This window comes from Thermobia domestica, chromosome 14, assembly GCF_964235325.1.
Source record: "Thermobia domestica chromosome 14, izTheDome1.hap1.1, whole genome shotgun sequence".
NCBI classification, from domain to species: domain Eukaryota; kingdom Metazoa; phylum Arthropoda; class Insecta; order Zygentoma; family Lepismatidae; genus Thermobia; species Thermobia domestica.
In genome coordinates, this window is record NC_137467.1 from 71647722 (window position 1) to 71669798 (window position 22077).

General features: G+C 37.4%; 1 protein-coding gene across 1 annotated transcript in view; it reads left to right on the top strand.

The window, feature by feature from the left end:
- Positions 1-22077, top strand: part of LOC145669715 (ras-related and estrogen-regulated growth inhibitor) — a 342459-nt gene that overhangs the window by 295215 nt on the left and 25167 nt on the right. The window contains exon 6 of the mRNA XM_081738029.1: positions 2955-3120. Coding sequence (XP_081594155.1) covers positions 2955-3120 — 166 coding nt within the window. The remainder of the gene's footprint in view (positions 1-2954; positions 3121-22077) is intronic.

Sequence of the window (22077 nt, forward strand, 5' to 3'; positions counted from 1 at the left end):
TGATATACGTGTTTAACTGGTTGCCTACATTCAATCTGGTACGCAAAGAAAACTTACCTTAAGACAAGAAACAGATAAAATACTATTTTTGTTTTGGTATAAAATATTGCTTATCTCTTTTCTGTGTGCGAGAAATACTTTACTCTGAGCTTCAGCGAGTTCAGTTTACAAAATTAAAGTCATAAACAGCTATTTTGCTTGTGATTTTAGTTCAACACCATGAATTACAATTCCTTCTTTATTCTTATACTGTGTCAAGATTTTTCAAATAAGAAACTTGTGGATAGCGTTTTAAACCTTCTCCTCCTCAAATATTAGGAGCTTCAATAAATCGACGGCTTAGTGTCATAGAAACGAATTTACAAAAAGTCAGCTTTTCAGAATCGCGAAAAGAAATTGTTTTTGAGTATTTGATTTCAGTTTTTGATAATCCAAAATGCTTTTTATTTGATCAACCATTTTTAGAAGCAAGTCTGATTTATAATCATTTCACAGAAAGAAACATTCAACCTTTGATAATGTCAGAAATGTTCGCATCTCAAAACAAACAAAAAAAAAAAAAAAAAAAAAAAATGTAAATACATTCCTTTGACACTAAGCCGTCGAAATGTATAGTTACAATGTAGTTTTTACTTCATTCATGAATTGTAAACGATAATTTTGTTCTAGACATTTTCAGAGCAGTTACTAATAGCATTATTAAATTTTTTGCTAAAACATTTTTGTCATTGAATGTTAATCTAGTAGCTTTTCGTTGTGCTTAGAAAGCCCACTACGTCCACCGATTTGCACTTTTTCCCCTATCAAAGACAGATTTTCTTTTGATTCTTGAATATTTTCAGGATTTTCTGTTCACAATACAATAATTAAATGGATTTTCGTGTTGTTATAAAATGAAATCTTTAAGTTTTACGTCCCAGTGTTATGCCGGCTAGGCTAAAGGGGATAATGAGAAACGAATGAATGAAGAAACTGGAAGGAAAAAATTGAAATTGAAATCTGTAAGTTTTACATCCCACGATTATGCCGATTAGGCTAAAGGAGACAGTGACCATGAGAAATGAATGAAATGGTGGAATGAAGAAAGTGGGAGGAAACGGGAAAACCCACGAACACGATGTTTGTCCACCACAAAGTCCACACGGCGCGAGCTGGGATCGAACCAGAGACCCCAAGCACCGGAGGTGAACGCTCTATCACTGAGCCACCGCGCCCCCTAAAGTGGAAGGAAACGGGAAGTGAAAGGAAACAGTGGAATGAAGAAAGTGGAAGGAAACGGGAGAACCCCGAGAAAACCCACGCACACGTTGTTTGTCCACCACAACGCTTACTTGGCGCGAGGTGGGATCGAACCAGGGACTCCATGCACCAGAAATGAACGCTCCACCACTGAGGTACCGCGGCCCCTCGTGTTATTAATGGGAATGCAAAGGATGGAATGTATTGTTACCTCTCCACCAAAACTAAAAAAAATTAGAAAAAAAGACCAAAATTTCCCTAGCAAAAAAAAAAAAAAAAACAGTGAAAAACTTGGTTTTTCTAAAACTATTTCTTTCCAACACTTTGCATCTCTAAGGGAGACATCTTAAGTTTCTGAGAAAACAAATCTTAGTGAGGGATACCGATAAGATATTATCCACTACAATTGTGCCATGGGCTCGTCGCATCGGATTTAGGAATTATATTTCTGGGCTTTTGCCACCTATGGCCATGTTAGCCCATCACGTATGAGGGATGATGTCCCTCGGCGATCACACTATCCTTGGAAAGGGAAGAAAGGAACGGCCTGGGATCTATGTGTTAGGTATTATCCCGGCATTTGCCTGATGTGAATGAGGAAAACGCAGGAAAACCTCACTCAGGATGGCTGGCCTAAAAACTCTCTTACACATTTTCGACCGCGAATCGAACCCGGGACTGCGTCAACCAATGACAAGAGCATTAGCAACTGCGCTATGCGGACCCACTCCTCGCAAAGGACATAAAAGCCTAAACTATTAAGCCATAGTAATTCTCATTGGCTATTAAATTTTCAGGTTTCTTTTTTAATTATGGAACACAGAGGTTATGAAGAAAGTGTGATGAACACGAACAGGACTTCAATCCGATGTAGTTGTCGGGTGTGTAAACTATAATGCAAAATCAGCTCTTACAGTATATGGCCGTTCCCCATCACACAACCGTTTGCAAGGTATTGCATGTTGAATGTGCAAGTTAAATATGCAAATTACCGGTATGGGCCGTTAAAATTAGTACAATACACATTGGGCCGTGGAGAACTTTGCATTTGAATCAATTTTACACGAATCCCGAGGGGACACTTCGCGAATGTGCCTTGCTAGATAACCCCTCTAGCTGAACTGTGCTATAAACTAAAAATCAATCAACCAACCACCCACCGTAGTAGCAAGGTTGGTTGGCCTACCGCTGGGGATTGAATGGGATTTGGTGAAAACTGTGGTGATGGTTGATGCGAGCTTATAGCGGATAAACTTACGTTGGCCTAACGTTGGTTAAATGTATTGTTGGGCAACTAACTATTCTCCCAACCTTCACGTAACGAAACTAGAATTGACTGCTTTCCCAACCCAGAAATACGTTACTTTAGCGTTGGCTAAATGTCGGGGAACCGCTCTTTTGGTTGGGAAATGGGTGGGGTGAGAAATGGTTGCCAAAATGGACAAACCTGATGTTGGGCCACTGTTGGTATGTCACATTGCCACCATTTTCCCAATGTTGGGCCAACCGATTTTGCTACTACAGGAATGAACTGGTAACATTGAACATTTAAAACACTACGATACTTTCTTTTAGAATAACGTGTCAATTTCTTTGTCTTTATGACACATATATTTGTACTTTTTATTTGTTCTCTTTTCAATTAAACATTATTCCTAGATTAATTAATTATATTTTGAGTGATATCGTATAGCTAATCTATTTTTATCTTCCAGGTATGGTCCGTGTTCCGTGATGTTTTTCGATTTTGGAAAGTTCACAATAAGTTTCCTAAGCTCAAAAGATCATCCAGCGATCTCCATAGTGACCAATTTAGTCCTGACGCCATCAGAGTCGCCAACACTGACGCCCGATCCGCAGTTTCGCCTGTAATGATGCTAGGTGAGTTACTTTGAAGCAATATGTTTCAGTCAAGGAGTTTGGTCATTGACTTTTCTTTTATTTTATTTTAAAATCCAAATTACCTTCACTGGCTAGCTTTGGGTACAAAACCTTGCAGCCAGAAGCTCGCGAGCTACAATCTCACGTGGCCAAAATCTCGCCATAATGATTTCTTCAGTGTAAAATGTTCAATAGACTGATGTGTATTTAAAATAACACATAATTAACAACGTTTGCTTTGATTATAATAAGTGTTATATATAAAAACCAGAAATAGAATAATATAAGCGATTGTATTAATTTTACCACAAGGAAGATAGCTTGGCAGTTACTTTCTTGTATAACTCATTATTACAGTTCCTTCTTTTTTTTTTAAAAAAAAAATGCAGTTCACCTTCATCAAATAATTTAATTAAAACCGATTCGATGGATAATAATATTTGCCTGGATATTATATCCATTTGTTTTGAATCCGTCAATTATTTTACTCTTGTATTGTTTATAATGATATTTCTTCTTCCAGGTTAGAAAACTTTTCTTTTAATTATTATTTTTACCACAGAAACTTGTTAATTTTTGGTATTTGTTTACGAAGATTCTACATTGAATAACTTGATAGGTGAGGCTTTGTTCTGGCTAGATTTCGTCCCTCGAAGTTTTGACCAGACTAGACTTTGTGCCGCAAGATTTTGACCACGCAGACGTTTTGGCCTTCAGAATTTTGTGCTGAGATGTTTCGGCCACAAGAGTTTGATCCTTATATCGGCTTATCAACAACTCAAATAGATGCATGATTAAGTTCTCTACTATGAATATAAATTTAGTAGGCTAACAAAACCGATTTCCGAAATCAGAAAAATGTGATGTTAAAATTCAGTAGATAAATAAGGAAATAAAGCCTGGACTAAATACGGAATACAATGCTGTAGCTAATTATTGCGATTGTTACCTTAATTTGTGAATATACAATTCTTGACCATTCTATTCTTGTGCTACAACAACTAATTCCAAACCTAAATTTAGTAAAGGACCCCGCACAATCCCTATGGAAGTTGGATTTCGGTGGAATTGCTTCAAACCGTTATATCTTGTAGATATTGTGATTCTGAGAAAATGTCTCAAGCGGCACAGCCCCACATCACTGACTATTCGGCCACTACAGGGCCGCTTTTTTTGAAAACAGCAGAAGTTAATGGTATTCTGGAATATTGGTAGAATTACATGAAACAAAGAAAAGGTTTAGATCTTCTGATCTTATTCAACAACTAGAAAACGGGATAGGGAGAGTAGCGGCCAACACCATTTAAGCATAGATAACATCCCGATGTTCATCTTGCGGGACAAAGCAAAGCTTTGGAAAACCTTAAACAAGATTACCAACCCGGGCCGAACCTCCCGAATGCGAACAAATTCTCTACCAACCGACCTATTGTTGCTCGGTAGCCACAAATTAACACTTTTTCCTAGGATCACGGCATCTACAACATATCAGTTTCATTCTTTTCAACCGAAATCCAAAATATCTTTATACCGCTTTTTTTTTTTTTTTTTAATCTGAACCTGTAGTGGCCAAACCAGTCAATAATTCATGGTTGGGCCCATTAAGACTTTTTCTCACGATGAGAGGATCTACAACATATCACAGTTTCATTCATTTTCACCAAAATCCAGAACATCGTTATACTCGGCAGTTTTCAGAAATTGGCCCTGTAATGATCAAACGGTTCGTGATTTGTGGGTGTGCCCATTGAGACTTTTTCTCAGGATCGCAGTGTCTACAACATATGACGGTTTCACTCATTTTTACGAAATTCAGAATATTACTATCTTCGGCTGCTTTCAAAAAAAAAAAAAAAAAAAAAAAGAAAAGAAAAAGAAAAAAGTGGCCCAGTAGTGACCAAACGGTCAGTGATTGGTGGTTTTCTCCATTGGGACTTTTTCTCAGAAACACAATATCTACAACATATCACAGTTTTCAAGCAATTCCAGCGAAATCCAATTTCCATAAGGATTGTGCGGGATCCATTAGTAAACTGTAAATCTTTGATTGAAAGTGATTGCATCTACCTACTCAAAATATTATTTAAAGAAAGTTTTAGATGTCACTGACTAGCCCGTCCTGGTCTCTTTTTTCGTCTTTTCGAATAAATCAATGGAAAGCAAAAAAATATATTCGGTCAAATGCCCGAGAAGAAATCCATTATGCTCTGCATACGATGCTCCATACAACATGGTCTCCATGTTGTGAATCTTCTCATTCATGTTGTAGATCTTAATGGGCCCAACAATGAATTATTGACTGTTTGGCCACTACAGGCCCAGATTTTTGAAAACACCAATATAAAGATATTTTGGATTTCGGTGAAAATGAATGAAACTGATATGTTGTAGATGCTGTGATCCTGCACAAAATGTGTTCATTTATGGCTAACAGTATATAAACAAAAAAAAAAAAAAAAAAAAAAAATTTCGCCGGCTGGTACAGTTCTAGCCACAAACAGTGGGACTGCATTCCAGAGACTAAATTCGGAAATATAACCCTAAATCCTTACAGGTTCCATTTAGGTCTAGCTCTTTTTCCCTGCACTTTTGCCACAGACAGGAGAGGAAATTGAATGACAATATTCCAGTATGCATCTGATAATGTCGTTGTAGACAAACAAAATAACTACAATATAGAATATTAAGGTAATTTTCTATACCTAAGGCAATTAAGGTATAGAACTGAAGTTTGTATTATTTTGTGTAAAGTAAAATAACTCTAAAATACAATTTTGAAGAACTAGAGATGGTCTTCTTGCATTATTTTAATCTCATAGTCTGTGCATGTTTATATGTAAAAAAATATTGGACTTTGTAAACTGTAAGAATCACAATAACTTCTGAAGAGGGGGCCCTAAAACTTAAAATAACACTTTCGATGTTATATTTCACCCACAAACCTTCTGTCACAACTTTGTTACATTTTGAAAATGCTTTCTGTTATTGTATTGTTAGTGCATATTAAGTGCATATTATAACACATTTACGTAACAGCATAATTGCTTGTATATTTCATGGATTTTAAATGCATAAAATCTTATGTCTACTGATGACGGAGATATCTAACATTGAAAGAAATATAAAGAAATTGTTTGAAAGAAATAACCTTCAATTCATTTTTTGTACATGAAGCTTTATCAGCTTGACTAGCATTACAAACACGTAACTGTCAACATAGTAAAGTCTTGTTCGCATGAAGATTGATTCCATTCAAGTGTATCTTTTGCCTTACATGATTCTCATGCAATTTTTTATTTTAATTTTGTTATATTTATTTATTTATTTATTGTTAGCCCTTGCAGTTATCTTTGAGTGTTAGGATTGTATACACAGTGGGATTTCTAGCTCTACATTCGCTGACAGACTGACTTCTTTAGAGATTTTGGGCTCAATACTTTACGCTTGGCAATGCCTCTTCATACGTTGCAGTCAAACGCTACCAACTGCCACCACTAAGCGAAACGTTTACCTTTTTTTATGTCATGATCATGAAAGATTGATAATTGTCAGTCAATATGTTAAGTAGGAGACTGGTTCTCGTAACTTTCGTTCGGTATTAACAGATCACTTCATCACCAAGAAATTGGCTTCTTGAAAGTTTAAGTCCCATGTCTTCTGACTCGTGAGCTGAAGTGCATTCGAAAAACCATGTTGCTATAAAACTATGAATAATTTCCTTCCGCTATTCGTTACCCTACATGGTTTACTATCAAATTTACACAAAAGAGCTTCCAAAGTAATGGAAGCATGCATCACCTACTCCGAAAGAGGACAAGATCACGCCTTCAGCTGGAAAGTGTTTGTTCTTTTTTTTTTAATTATCAAGATGTGATGTTGATAAATACCTTGAAAGGGGTCATGCCCTCACCAGAGACTAGTACTCTGAACTTCTAAAACGTCTGAGCGAGAAAATCTAAGAAAAGAGTTCGCAAATGCTGACCTGGGGGGAATAATCTTCCACAAGGACCACGCTCTTGCTTAGACCTTAGCGGTTGTCATGGTGTCAATCCATAAACTCGTTCCTAACCCATCCCATTAGCCAGATCTAGCACTCTCAGACTTCATCTTCTTTGCAACTTTTAGAAATCTATAGCTGGACGACGATTGCGCAACGACAATGGCATCATGTAGCTTATGCCGTAGAGGAGTTTGTGGGATGACAATCTGAACAGTTCTTTTCTAGTAAGACAAAGGCCCTTCGACACTCCTGAAGCGAATGCGTCGCTTTTGAAGATTTTATTGAAAAAAGGATCTTTGAGAAATCTAAATTTTGTTTTGTGTTTTGAAGCTGTGTTTATTTATTTCGCAATTAATGTCTTCTGTATATGTTTTGTTTAATATGAATACTACAGGGTTAGCACAAATGATTCATTCCTTTTAAAAAGGCTATATTTACACGTACACACATGAAAGATACAAGAAAAAAACACAAACTCACGAAGTTTGTATGGTGTACTCCAGATGGCAGCACGAAGGAGACACAAGAGAGGCACCTCCTCATTGGCACTTCCCGCATCGTTGGATGTTGCGTATTGGTGAGAATGACCTAGCTTTGTTCTCCTGGCCTCCCAGATCTCCTGATTTAACACAATGAGACTTCTTCCTGTGGGGGTACGTTAAGTACCTTGTTTAGGTACCTCCACTACCGCAATGTTTAGTCGAACTCAAAGAACGCATCAGTGCTGCATTGCAGACAATTGAGAGGACTATGCTACAAAATGTATGAAATGAGCTCGAGTATCGTCTGAACGTGTGTCATGTCACCAAAGGGGCACATATTGAACATTTGTAGAAGGTGTATAAAGTTGGTGAGATTGCGGTTCTCTTTATTGTGATATAAAACTAATGGAGATTAGAGAGGAGTACCCAGATAGTTATTTACTAGTAAGCTGAGTTAGACTTAACTCGGTTTATTATTGGTGTAGTCTCCATTTCTGAAGTGCATATAATATATTTGTTATTAACGTATCAAACATCGTTTGTTATTCTTCATCCCATTTACTTAATTGAGCTTACTTTCATTCTGTTATTATTGGAAATCGGTTATGACTATTACAAAATCAAAATATGGAACTTCAGCAAAAAATTGTCAAACACTCCTTATACATTAATTTACGTAATTAATTGCTTCATTCTAGTTTTATTAAAATTTGAACATACTTTAAATGCGAACTTAGTTATATACTATAAAATCTGACGTATCCATCTCCGGAACAATATTTCTGCTCTCTGCTAAGATGTTTCTCAGAAAGGGCTTTGAGTATACCGACAGTGATAAGACAACGAAGATTTATGAAAACGTGAAGTGATCTTCAATTAAGACACGCACAGTAATTAGATCTGGTTTAATTATTGTCGCGTGTCTTAAATAGCTAGCTGCTCGCCGTACGACATTGAATCAATACTTATGTAGGACAGAAGTCTATGTATATACAAATGGAAAGCCTTTCTTAGTTCATGGTAGTTTAGTTATATATTAAAGTTGTCTTTTTCAACCGCCAAGAAGAAAGAAATGACTGAGAATAATTAAACACAAGAAAATATCATTCTAAGATAGTGCAGGCACGTAGCCAAGGGGTGGATCCAGGGGGTTCCGGACCCCCCTTCAAAACCAGAAATGAAAAAAATAAGGAAGGATGAAACAAAAAGAAACGAGAAAAAGAAGAATCAGCATTAAAAATAAAAGGGTAAACAAGTGATTGGTTACTCTTCCTTATGAGTAGTTATGTGTGGAGAAAAGAGGCTCTCAAGTTAAAAATGGATATTATTGTAACGGAGCATTCCGAATTCTATCTAACTCAATGCTAATCCTATGGACTACAAATGACGATCGATAAACAGGGTTGAAAAAATCATGATTTTTTAAAAAATCATTTTTGTTGATTATTTTTATTTAAATCAACTTTTTGATTTAAATCATATCTTTCTCTTTATATAATAGAAGTCGCGAACTGAAGAAAAACATTAAAAATTAGTATGAAACGTTAATTATATGATATAAATGGAAGTATTGAGGTTGAATTTTGAATTAATACCCAATCGTTAACCTATTTCAATCCCAAACAATGTTTCTTAAGCATTAAGCAAAAAGTACAGCAACGTTTAGCAACATGACTTTTTTCACAAAAATTACTGTTATTTCACAAGGGTATATTTCTAAAAAAAAAAAAAAATCGGAACTAGCTTGCGGTACTAAATCATATAAAATACATAAATTTCGCCTAAAGATATAAAATCTAAAAAAAAAAAAGTGTTGGAGAGGGGTTCGGACGCCTCTAAATACACCCCTATTATCTGGGAACAAAAGAACAGACACGCACACAAAAGAATTTTCGTTTTAAATGTCGATGGTGATTTCCCCGTTGAAATAGTAAACGATTTACAAACCCTATGTTACGAAGAGAAGAAAGCAGAATTCCCCAGTTACCCGTTCAAAATGAGATTTTCCCTAATCATTCTCTCTATGAACTCGTTTTTATACTGTGCTGTACATACATTTGAATCTCATTGTATTATGATTATTAACGTCCATAATCGAAATAGCAGAACAGAAACGGGATTTTACTTATTTTCACTTTAAATTAATTTATTTAGGAATTTTATTTAAATCAACGCTTTTTATTTTAAAAAATCAAGTGATTTAAATCTTGATTTAAATCAGACTGATTTAAATGAATCCACCCTGTGGATAAACCGGTTCGATCAGATGGTCTCTGAGGTAGAACTTTTGAAATGCCTACAATCACCAATAATATGAACTTGGCAACATACTCGTAGATTCCAGTTACACTTGTTAAAGAAATTTTCAATTTCGCGGCGACACTAATCCATTTTACAGGATGTCTACTGCCGAAAGAGATCTCGTTGCTATCCTTGACGACATTAAACGAAGATAAGAGAAAGAAGAAGAAAGAAGACAAGAATAACCGAGTTCGAACGACCTCGAAAGACTATATCTTTTTCAATACTTTTAAAAATATTCTTTTACTCGAGATTTCTTCATAGTTTGTTATTCAAATACTTACTATCATATCCTCATTTTATTGTCCTAGCAAACCAATATAGATATGTTGCCAGTAAAATAGATTAGATTGATCGATCCCCTGGTATGATAACCACAGTGGCTCGTCACGGACTCCTCCTATTACGAAATCATGGCTACATACCTGGATAGTGTAGTATATTTTTGACTATAGTGCTGCCAAAATGTCTTGAGCCGTGGCACAATTGCGAACTAAAGCTCACGCCCTCGATACACCCCCCGCGTTGAGCCAATGAGGGTTCAGCTGTTGCTAAGCGAGAGAGCCTTAGCGAAAGGGAATGGAATTCCTTCAGCCGATAGCAGCGCTCGTAACGGAAGACTAGGTGTCAAGTCAATATGGTATATTTATAATTAGGCATTCATACACTAGGATTATTATGTTTCCCTTCAATAAGTGCTGTGTAATTATTTCTTCCTCACTAATATGTGAACATTTGTTTAAAATCGAATGATGCTACTCATGAACTATTTTCCAGGCTATTGGTTATTCTTGCTCAATTGGATCCTGATTATGCGCATATCTCTTACGAAGAGAGCAGTGAGTAAGCACAGTAGCTCAGTGGTAGAGCGCTACCTTTGTTGCGTGTCATCACTGATGCGATCTCGGGGCATTAACCGAGCGAAGTAGCTCAAGTGGTAGAGCGTTGGCTTCGCATTCGGGAGATCGTGAGTTCGATTCCCGCTGCCGACTATCCTAACTGAGGTTTTCCAGGGTTTTCCTCAGTCCTACCAGGCAAACGCCGGGATGGTACCTTCTAAACAGGCCCTGGCCGATACCTTCCCAAATCCTTTCCTTTGTTGTTGTTGGATATCCAGTATAAAATGGCCTCTGAGCTGTATCTGGTGATTGTTAAATAAATAAAAAAAAAATTAGATTGTAGTGGACATTATCGTGTCCGTGGGTTTTCTCGGGCTACCCCTCGTTTCTCTCCACATTCTCATTCCACCAATTCTTCCATTATCACTTGTCATCAATCTCCCTTAGCCTAAAGGACATATTCGTGGGACGTTAAACTGAAAGATTTCATTTTTATTTCATTTACAAAGAGAGCAGTTCCAAAATATTAAGAATCCAGAACGATGAGGTGCGGGGCATTAGTCGAGCTGTCCTAGGCAAGAGGCTGATGATAGTAAGGTAAAATTCAGCGTTTGTTCGAGTTGTGTTGTTAATGCGTGGGCGTTTTTCTGTCATTAACATGTTCCTGTTCGTTGGCCTGTTTGTGTGAAGAGCCGGAATTAAGAACTCAGGTGCTCATGAAATTGTAGAATGATTGGTTGATCAGTTAGCTTTATTTAAAAAATGGAGTGTCTATGCTAGTGGTTATCATTCCTGCTTCTCCTGGATTCAAATCTGGTGGCCAACCATCCTCACTGAGCATGGGCTCTCGGCTCTTCCTGGCTCACGAAAATGTATACGTAATATAACAAACCACGTATATTCAATACCAGAAATATCAGACATCATATAGCAACCATGGAGATGACCCCCCTAGAAATTTTCTTCTGGAACCCCTGTTACTGAGGCTTTTTCAGTTTTTTCGCAGTTCCACAGGTGTTACCTTTATGTTACCTTGTTCACTATGTCCACTATAATATTACCTTTAAAATTAAGCCCTAGATTTCCTTTCTTGTTGTTGTTGATGGTGGTGCTCTCACTGTCCATTCTTTGATTGTATTCATCACATAATTCTAATTCCTTCACATCTAAAAGCATAACTGTATCACTTTCTAATAATTTTAAAATTTCGCTCTTAATTCAGGATGGAATTGAGATTCTCGAAGTTTCATCTTAGGTAGGGTATCTTTGATATATAACAGTATATTAAGGAGATGGAGACTATTTTAAACTTTGAAATGAAAAATGAAATCTTTTGAGTTTTACGTCCCACGGTTACGCCGGTTAGGCTAAAGGAGACGGTGATTATGAGAAATGAATGAAATGGTGGAATGAAGAAAGTTGGAGGAAACGGGAGAACCCCGAGAAAACCCACGAGCACGGTGTTTGTCTACCACAAGGTCCACACGGCGCGAGCTGGGATCGAACCAAGGACCCCAAGCACCGGAGATGAACGCTCTACCACTGAGCCACCGCGTTCCCCATATATTTTAAACGTTGTACGTTGGGTTATGTGACATGCAGGGGCAGATCAAGGGCCGGGCAACCCGCGGCACCACGGTCAAGGGGCGTCAAAACGAGCCTCAAAAAGTACGTTTTTCTACTGACCATTCTTGGTTTATATTCTTGTAAAGTAACGTCAATTACATCATCATTTTCCATTCCACTCTGGAAGAAGAGAGTTGAATAGTACAAGGGGCGCTGTATCGACAAATGGTGACAGGTAGAAGAAAGAGATGTATAAGTAAGAGTGGAGGAGGAGTTGGTATTGTTTATAGCGAGTTTCTTTGTGAACTTTTCCCAGGAATGAATGTCACTGCATTTTATATGTCGTCACTGCATTTTGTATGCAGGCAACTGTCGGTCTTCGTTGAAAGTAGTGTTTAGAAGATGTTATTGTTTCGCTATGTACAGTTCTTGCCAAATCATTCATTTCGACAGTTTGTGAAATTGAATATACCACTCTGCAACAACATGAGAGGAGGTTAGAATGGGTACTACGAAAGAAAAAAAAAGAAACATTTCAGCAGGACTAGGGGGCGCCAAAAATCATTTTACCCGGGTAAAAATTTTGCCTTGGTCTGCCCCTGGTGCATTATCTCATATATTTATTCTGAGACAACTTCAACGTTTCTTTTAAACAGACTGCAAATTTATAAATCTAGAGAGGTATATGACACCCCTAGGTCGCGAGTTGACCATTATCTAATAAAGAATTTTTTATCAATTTAAGATGGTTAAGTGTTCATATAAATTATTTGAAATAGAAGGATAAGTCAGTTACTATTAGTCACAGTTAAACTTAACTATGCGTCTGGCGTAGAAATTAGCATAATTGGAATTTAAATTTTACGTATTAATATAGGGTTTTCATAAAGTCTGGACGGATTTAATTTGCTTATAATTTTTATAAAAATGCTTATAATGAAATCAAATAAAGTGCAAACGGTAGCGGAAGGATTAAATTTTTAGTTGGCAACACTGTTAGATAAGCGGCAACTCTGAACACGTTGAGAGAGGGAGAGGGAGGGCAAGGGTCAGTTTCTTACCAAAGTCCATCCATTGTTGTTTTCATTGTTGTTTCAATATTGACTGTTAAAAGTAAGTTGTAAGCTGTATTGGTGTGTGTGTCTTTTAAAGAAATAAATAAATGAAAAACTCCTCTGAGAAGACTATTTTTTTTTTACCGTATCAAAGATGGCGTCGGTGAAAGAGAAAGCGCAATGTGTTCTGTGGTACGCAGAGCTAAAATCACCAATTCTGGTGTGTCGAAAGTTCACCCGACCTTACCCCCTGCGACTTCTGGCTTTGGGGTCATGTGAAAACGGAAGTTTATGCAAAGAAGACAAGTGGTTTGGAGAACTTAAAGGACAAAATCAGGGCGTCTGTGGCTGGCATTTCGGATCAAACACGGCGGAACGCTGTGAGTGGATTCCAGCGCTGCCTACGCGAATGTGTGGACGTAAATGGCGCCCAGTTGGAGGTGTGGCGGTGAATGAACTGAGCTGGTGCAGATTACAGGTAAAAATTTAATCCTTCCGCTACCGTTTGCACTTTATTTGATTTCAATATGAGCATTTTTATGTAAATTATAAGCGAATTAAATCCGTCCATACTTTATGAAAACCCTGTAGTACCAATTAAACAAACAAATAATATTAGAAAGCTTATTAACGTACTCAAGAAAATATGTGGAAATAAGCTTTTCGTTACTTTTAGACTTGGAACCGAAAAACTTTTAAGTTGCACAGAAGGACGTACAGGAGAAAAAAATCAAGGGAGGTAACGTAGAAAAAATGTAGTGAGAAGAATTGTACCGGCATTGATAAGAACAAGCTGTATCAATATCAAATTTTTAAATTCAAGACTTCGATGTGACATTCTAAGAGATTTCTCCAATTATCCCTCTACACTCAAAAACAGTACTGGTTTATTGGAAGGCGAAAATCGAGAAGTGTGATTTTTCTCGAAAACGATTCTTAACAACTTTTGTTTATATTTAACACGTTAACTGTCATAGGAGTTCAATTTAACTCACTCTAGTTGTATCCTCGACGCCTTGTGAGTCAAATATAACTCACGTCTATCTTTTTTTTTTACCTTGCAATAGAGGTCTGCACGGGCTCAAGCCCGACTCGGCCCGCCGACCGGGCTCGGGCTTACAAAGCATACATCACTTCGGGCCCGGGTCGGGCTCAGGCCGTAACATTTCAAACATAAAACCACATTTCTCGGGCCTTACGGGCCTAACCTTGTAAATATACAGTAGAACGATATTTATTGCACCGTTCTTTCTGGAGAACTTTTAAAGCACAACTTCAAAATTAAACCTCTAATTGTTGTAAATAAAAATACAATTTTGTGTTAATTATTAGGTTTCTGTAGTTCGGGCTTATTTCGGGCTCATTTGATTATCACACGAGCTCAGGCCGGGCTCGGGCCTACATGTTTAAACATATTTCGGACTCAGGTCGGGCCTCATATTATAAATTCACAGGCCGGGCCGGGCTCGAGCTAAAAATTTCGGCTCGTGCAGACCTCTACCTTGCAAGCTGCGTGATACCCAGGCGTCGCAGGCCACTCACGCAACCATGCTATAACGTTTATGTAATACTAGCCCATTCTTAGCATGAACATAATAATATGCAGGGGGCGCGGTGGCTCAGTGGTAGAGCGTTCACCTCCGGTGCTTGGGGTCCCTGGTTCGATCCCAGCTCGCGTCGTGTGAACTTTGTGGTGGACAAACACCGTGCTTGTGGGTTTTCTCGGGGTTCTCCCGTTTCCTCCCACTATCTTCATTCCACCATTTCACTCATTTCTCATTATCACCGTCTTCTTTAGCCTAACCGGCATACCCGTGGGACGTTAAACTTAAGAGATTTTAAAAGATGGATAATAATATGCAACCTGCAATACAGCGCACTAATTTCGGTTGTCTAACTTGACGTGCTTTTGAGATTATCTATACCGTAATCTGGGGCTACTTGGGAAATCTGAGGCTATTTGGAAAACTGACATTTTTGTGTTATATGATATAATAATGAAAGAAGTATGACAGATACGTCGTTTTCCTCCAGACCAATGAAAAGTAGGCACCTAAAAGAAACAATATGGATAGTCATAAGTGCTGTCACAGCGATTGATACTTTTTTTTTTCAAGTTTTCTGTAAATTGTCTGTGTTTCCATAATCAAAAGTGATTTTTACCTAGCTGTGCTAAATATAATTGCTTTCAGAAGTTTCGTAATGAGACGAATTAGTTTTACATTTCCACTTCCTTTCTCGGATAATCTGTGGCCATTTTTTTTTTTGCCTTCCGTTTTTCTACTAAAAATGGTGATATTGATCTAGATAACGATGACATTATTGAAGTTTTGCCTGAACCTACCTACAACCGCAGAGAACAAGTTGTTTTTCCAGATGACTTTGCAGCAAATAATTTCAATATGTGAAGTTTTGTCCTTATCATACTGTCTTACATTATTATTATTATAAGAGTACCGTATGATATTTTTGCAGAGTTAACGTAAATGTACACTTGTAAAAATGGTATCAGGTAATTTTCTAAACGAATGTAAGGCAATTACAAATCTGAAACATACATAAATTTCATAAAATTATGTATTGCATGTTTTAGTGCCGAAATCTCAAGAGCTTATGCGTGTATTGGCATTTGCCAAAAATTTCCCTTGCATTGTTTGAAAAAAACTACCGTTTATAAAAGCATATTGCAAAAACAATTTTTGTACTGGTTCTGTAGGCCTTTAGGAAGACAAGCTTAGCATTGTAATTAGCTTAGATTGATCCAACAATTTATTGTGTTTAACTAAAAGGTTGTTCAAAAAGGTCTCTTTTTTTTATTTAAAACAAACTAGGAACACATTACTATGAAGAAACATAGACATGTTGCATATCAGTCTTCTCAGGATAGTGCGATCTTGCAAGTGGTTCTTTCCAAATAGTCCCATCTTTCACACAGTTCTTACTACTATGAAAAGTGGCTCCTGGGAGGCTTCAGTCTCAGTAAAATTTTGTTATGACTGCAAGAAAAAGGTAACATAGACTATGTTCTAGAAACATCACAAGAAGAAGAAAAAATAATTGCAATAAATAACAAGGGGTAGTATGAAAAAGAAGAAAAATTTTCCAAGTCACCCCAATTTACGGTACTTTTTGAATCTTCAGAGTGTCTTTCCCCCTTCCCGGAATACTCCCTCGATCATAAGTTTGAAGAAAATGGCTTTGTATCGGATTATATTCGGTAAAGATGTACAAAATTTGACGCATCTAAGTACCTCAATTTTACACGAAAACCTAGTCATACCCGGACGCGGTACATACGAGCGCATTCTTTTATATATTGGTAAGGAGTTATGGTGAATTGCTTCATAGAATGGTACTATACGACCACAAAGTTCCGGTTCTGCGAAAAACTAGTTCTTGGAGATCTGGTTTTCAGAACCGCTTCCGGAACTGGTTCCAGATCTGGATCCGATAAATCTGGTTCCGGAACCGGATCTTAGGAACCGGTTCCAGACCTAAATCCAAAAACTCGGTTTCGGAGCCGAGTCTTCTAGAACCAGATCCGTTGAGACCCGAAAACCGTTCCACTAAAAACCGGTTCCGGCTATCCCTACTTGATATTTGTTGGATCCATAAATACTGAAGTTCAGTGCAGTGTGAAAACAAAAAAATAGCTAGTTTTTTTTTCTGTAGTAATTTTGCCTTTGCATTACAAGGTATTTCGAATTTGCAGGGAATTGAAATTGTCCGTAGATACATTATTGTGGTAATTTTTCATCGGAAATACTTAAATACAAACAGGTAAAGTGAAAGTTACTTGAGTAGTGAAAGATGGAATGAGTTCGAGCTATTATGTTCAGTAGTGATTTTGTATTACACCATTTGTTTCAGTTGTAGCTTACTGTTCGATTACGTTCAAACGTTTCTCCTTACGAGACAACATCGTACATAAATTCAGAACCGGTTTCGGAACCGGATTTCAGAAACCGGTTCCAGACTTGGACCCGAAATTCCGGTTCCAGACCTGAATCCGAAAAAACGGTTTCGGAACCGGATCTTGTAGAACCGGATCCATTCAGAGCCGGAAACCGGTTTTACCAGGAACCGGTTCCCCCATCCCTAATACGGACAATATCTCCTGAAAGTAGAGCCTTGTCGGATTGCCACTAAGTTTCATTTTGTTTATTTTTGTTGTTTTCATTGTTTTATATTTTCGCTATTATTATTATTAATTCTAATAATGATTAGTGTTGGTGTTCTTTAAGTTCTGTTTTTCTTTTCCTCGCTCGTTCGCCATGTCCTGTAAATTTGGCAACATTGTTCGTTCACTTTTGTTGTTGGAAGTTTTTTCTAGTGTGCGTTCGGAAGGTAGCTCTACGAATTGAGCCGAATTCTTCCGATACATCATACGAGAGGCAAAGGAATTATGTGATTGGTGTAGAGCCCAGGCTTCACGAGTCGTCGCTGTCACTATAGTTATTACTACTTCTAATTTTAGCACAAAAATGAAGCTGAGATAAAATCTTTTCTTATGATTCGGAATCTGTGACAAAGAAAATATTTGGAACCTGAAATAGTAATAAATTCTACCACTTGCAGTTAAAACAGACAAATACAATAGGAGATGTGATCTATTCTTGTGGTATTAAATCCATAGAAGAAAACCGCTTCCGGTTATCTATTACCGTTTTGCACTGTTACGATCAATGTAGAAACCGGAATTCGAATATTTTCAGCCTTTCGAATATGAAGTTATCATAAGTGGTAATATACTATATACCGTATATTACACAGAATCCACCTTACACCTAACTTTCCCCACACTGAGTTTTCCGCACACCGAATATTCTGTACACGGAATTTTCCTACACCGAATCTTCCTACACTGAATTTTCCTAGACCCTCGACGGATGCGTGGACGGATATAGCCGTTCTATAAAACTTACTATACTTGTGCTTAACATACTTTCAAAGTACAAAATCGTTTTAAATAATATCAAAACACTTAATCATTTGTTCATGTTGTACACAGCACACTTTCATTCGGACTATATATATATATATATATATATATATATATATATATATATATATATATATATATATATAGGTTTAAGAGAGAAACATCTTACATATTCAAATAATCCATTAGAGCGTACGTGCCTTTGGTGTGGGAGACCAAGGTTCGATTCCCGGCGGGAGCTTATGTGGTTCGGATTCCACGTTAATAAGCAGGTCCCACGTCTCATATAGCCTCGCTCCTGAGCGGGACGGTAGAATCAAAATCAACTCAGCTCAAATAATCCATTAAATCAGTGCGAATTATGCAACTTAAAAAAAAATAAAAATTAACGAAGCGTTCTAGCGGTCTAGTTGCCCTTTCACTATCCATGTCATTATCTCCCTTAAGCTGAAAAGGACGTAAAATTGAAACTAGTGAGTTCCGTTTCATGTTGTGGAACTACGGTAGTAATGGTAGAGTTACAGGGGACCTGGCGGGGGGCATGCCCCCAGCCCGAAATCTTGATTCCTTATCTCAGTATCGGCCATGATGCTTGTAACTAAGATACTGGAAGAAGTAGTGCTGCTCGATATATAGAAAACGTTCTGAACCGGTCTTGACATTTTGAAAAGACAGTTTAGGAAGCACCTGTAAATGTAATATCAGCGAAAATAAACTTCCATTGACAAGTATTTTGAACAATGAAGAATCTAGCCCGGGACCGGGGGAACTAGAGCCCTCCGGTTTTTGAATACCAAAAATGATTTGAGCTATTGTTTATTTTTAGACAGTTTTTAGTAAACATAAACTCATGACATACCTATCATAGTATAGGTTCTGGTTGGCCCCCCAGTTTTTACCTTCTAAATCCACCAGTGATTTTGAAGCTTATTCTTGCCGTGCGAAGAATGGTTATTCTGTTAGGTATCTAATATTTTGCAATGACACACATGTTAGAATAACATCTATATAGCTCTAGCAAAAGAATCTTTGTTTTACGTCCCACGGATATGTCGGCTGGGCTAAAGAAGACGGTGATGATGAGAAATGGAGAAAATTGTTGAATGAAGAACGTTGGAGAAAACGGGATAACCCCGAGAAAACACACGCAGAAGGTGTTTGTCCACCACAAAGTTCACTTTGCGTGAGCTGGATCAAATCAGGGACCCCATTCACCAGAGGTGAACGCTCTACCTCTGAGCCACCGCGGCCCTTATCCATGTAGTATATTAAGATTCAAATCATTATTCGACGTTAGTTATATAGGTAAAGTAAGCTTATTTCAGAAAATATTTTATTATTCAGAAAATATTTAATATCTATTATTGATTTATACTCTATGTATCCAAGGGTGCCGATTTCTCTGTAAATTGGGGGGGAGGGAATTCAGATGCAGAAGGCATAAATATGAGGATTTTAAGAAAAAATGCATTCAAATTATGCCAAATATTGTATATTCATAAATACAATGCGGGAGCCCACATGAGCTTTGGGGGGCTCCCTCGGCCCCCCAGGCTCGGCGTCCTTGTATGTGTCCGCAAGTCATCAATATTCACAAAAATGTGATAGTAACAAGACAAAGAATTAGTTCGCGATGAAGAAACTGTGTTTTGTTTGGTATACTACGATTTACGTTAATGTATTTGTAGTTTTGTACCGTAACCAGGGGTAAAAGTGCAGGGGAACGCGGGAGGACGCCTTCCTCCCACTTCCAGAAAATATATGTAGCGTCCTCCCACTTTCTAAAAATATTACAATGGGCAAAAATAGGGACGGGGGACGGTGTGACTTAATGCGTCCCCCTACCTTTCCAGATTCACTTTTACATCTGACTGTAACTATCAAAATCAATAGGAAAGTAAATAAATCACGTCTGTCTTTCGACAGACGAAACAAGTAAAGAAAGACTAAAAGAAAAATATCTTTCCCTTTGTGTCGGTCAAAAATTTAAAATATGTATATTACTTGCAGAAAATATGTGGGAAAAAGCTTTTGTTGCAAAATGCAAAAGCACTCACTCAGAAGTTGGTCTGCTTTGGCGTCCCGATTCAAGTTAACACACGCATGAATATTCTCCGTTGACTTGACTGCTTCGAGTAGTCTGAGTGAAGCAGTGTTGCCAATTTAGTGTTTTTCCCACCAAATTTAGTAGGTTTGATTTGAATATTTAGTTTAACGACCCGCACTTCAGGAGTGAATCCAGGGGGGGGCGATCGCCCCTCTTAGAAGAGGAAACTTTCTTATTTTATATATAAATAAAACCAATCCCAGAGTTTGGAGCTGTTAAAAGTAGCTCTAAGTAGAAGTATTACAACCCACCGCCCCCCCTTCAGGGGTCCGTCCTGGATCCGCCCCTGCCGCGCTTATGCCGTGGAAGATGGAAAAAGAACGATAAATGCTCGTGAATGATTCATTGAAGAATTGATGGAACGAAAATATGAGAGGAAACGGGAGAGTCACAAGATAAGAATCACAAACTATTATTGTCTACCGCTATGTTCTGCGATCGAACTCCTAGTAACTCGAAGAAGTAGACAGTCTATCACTGAGGTAAGACACTAAGCTTAATGAAGCTCATTCGATTAAAATACAATAATTGAACACTTCGTTAATTCTTTTAATCACGTTTAAGAGTCCTCATTCCGGCGAAATTAAAATTTCGCTAATTTTACAGTAAGTATGTGATATCTTCAAATAGATAAAAGATAATCGAAATGTGGAACAAGAGCGCACTAGACAATATCATTTTACATGAGATACCGTTATTACGACTCACTTATCTGCTTTCGATTTCGAGCCATTTTGAAAATCGGCATTTATTTTCGCGTTTCTAAACAGCTGAAAACGGAAAGCCACTAGGTGACTTGTGATAACGGTATCTCACGCAAAATAATATTGTCTAGGGCGCTCTTGTTCCACATTTCAATTATCTTTTATCTATTTGAAGATATCACATAATCACTGTAAAAATTAGCGATATTTTAATTTCGCCAGGATGAGGCCTCTTAAGCAGCAGTGGCGGGTCTAGAAGGTAAAAACTAGGGGCAGCCAGAATCCACTCTATGATAGGTATACCATGAGTTTAAAGTTTTTCATGAGTCCTTTAGAAATTTCCAATTTAACTCTCTCCCGATGGATATTATGGCTAGATTCGACGTTACGTTGTGGATCTTAAATATTATTTAACACATTGGATAACACAAAAGCTGCAGCTGCAACTGAAACTACATGAATATCTAATGTTTCAAAAAAAATTCCAATAAAGAACAAAAGGCATCATATACTATAAACTTTCAAAAACATAAAAGATTAATACCTTCAGTTATTTTTATCACTTAAAAAAGACTAGGGGCATTGCCCCCTGGCCCCGTACTAGATCCAGCACTGTTAAACAACAACAAAAACAAATCAAATGAGACAACTAATTCTAGAATATAACTAATATTTAACGCGAAAAAAAGTCCAAAGATGAAACATACACTAAACAATAGGTTCAACAAAATTATATGGGTGAATGACTGTAATTCCTCATGCGTAGTTTCCGAGAAATTGAAAAAAGAAACTAATTTTTGTAAACCTAAAAATTGGGCCCTACGCTAAGGACACCGCCTATTAAGATTAAACTGATATTGAAGTAGGCCTATATCACTCTTCAAGGTTTTCACTATGGCACTAATAAGACGACAGTACACAATATGATAAATGACATAGGCGGTTTAGGATTCGTGAACAA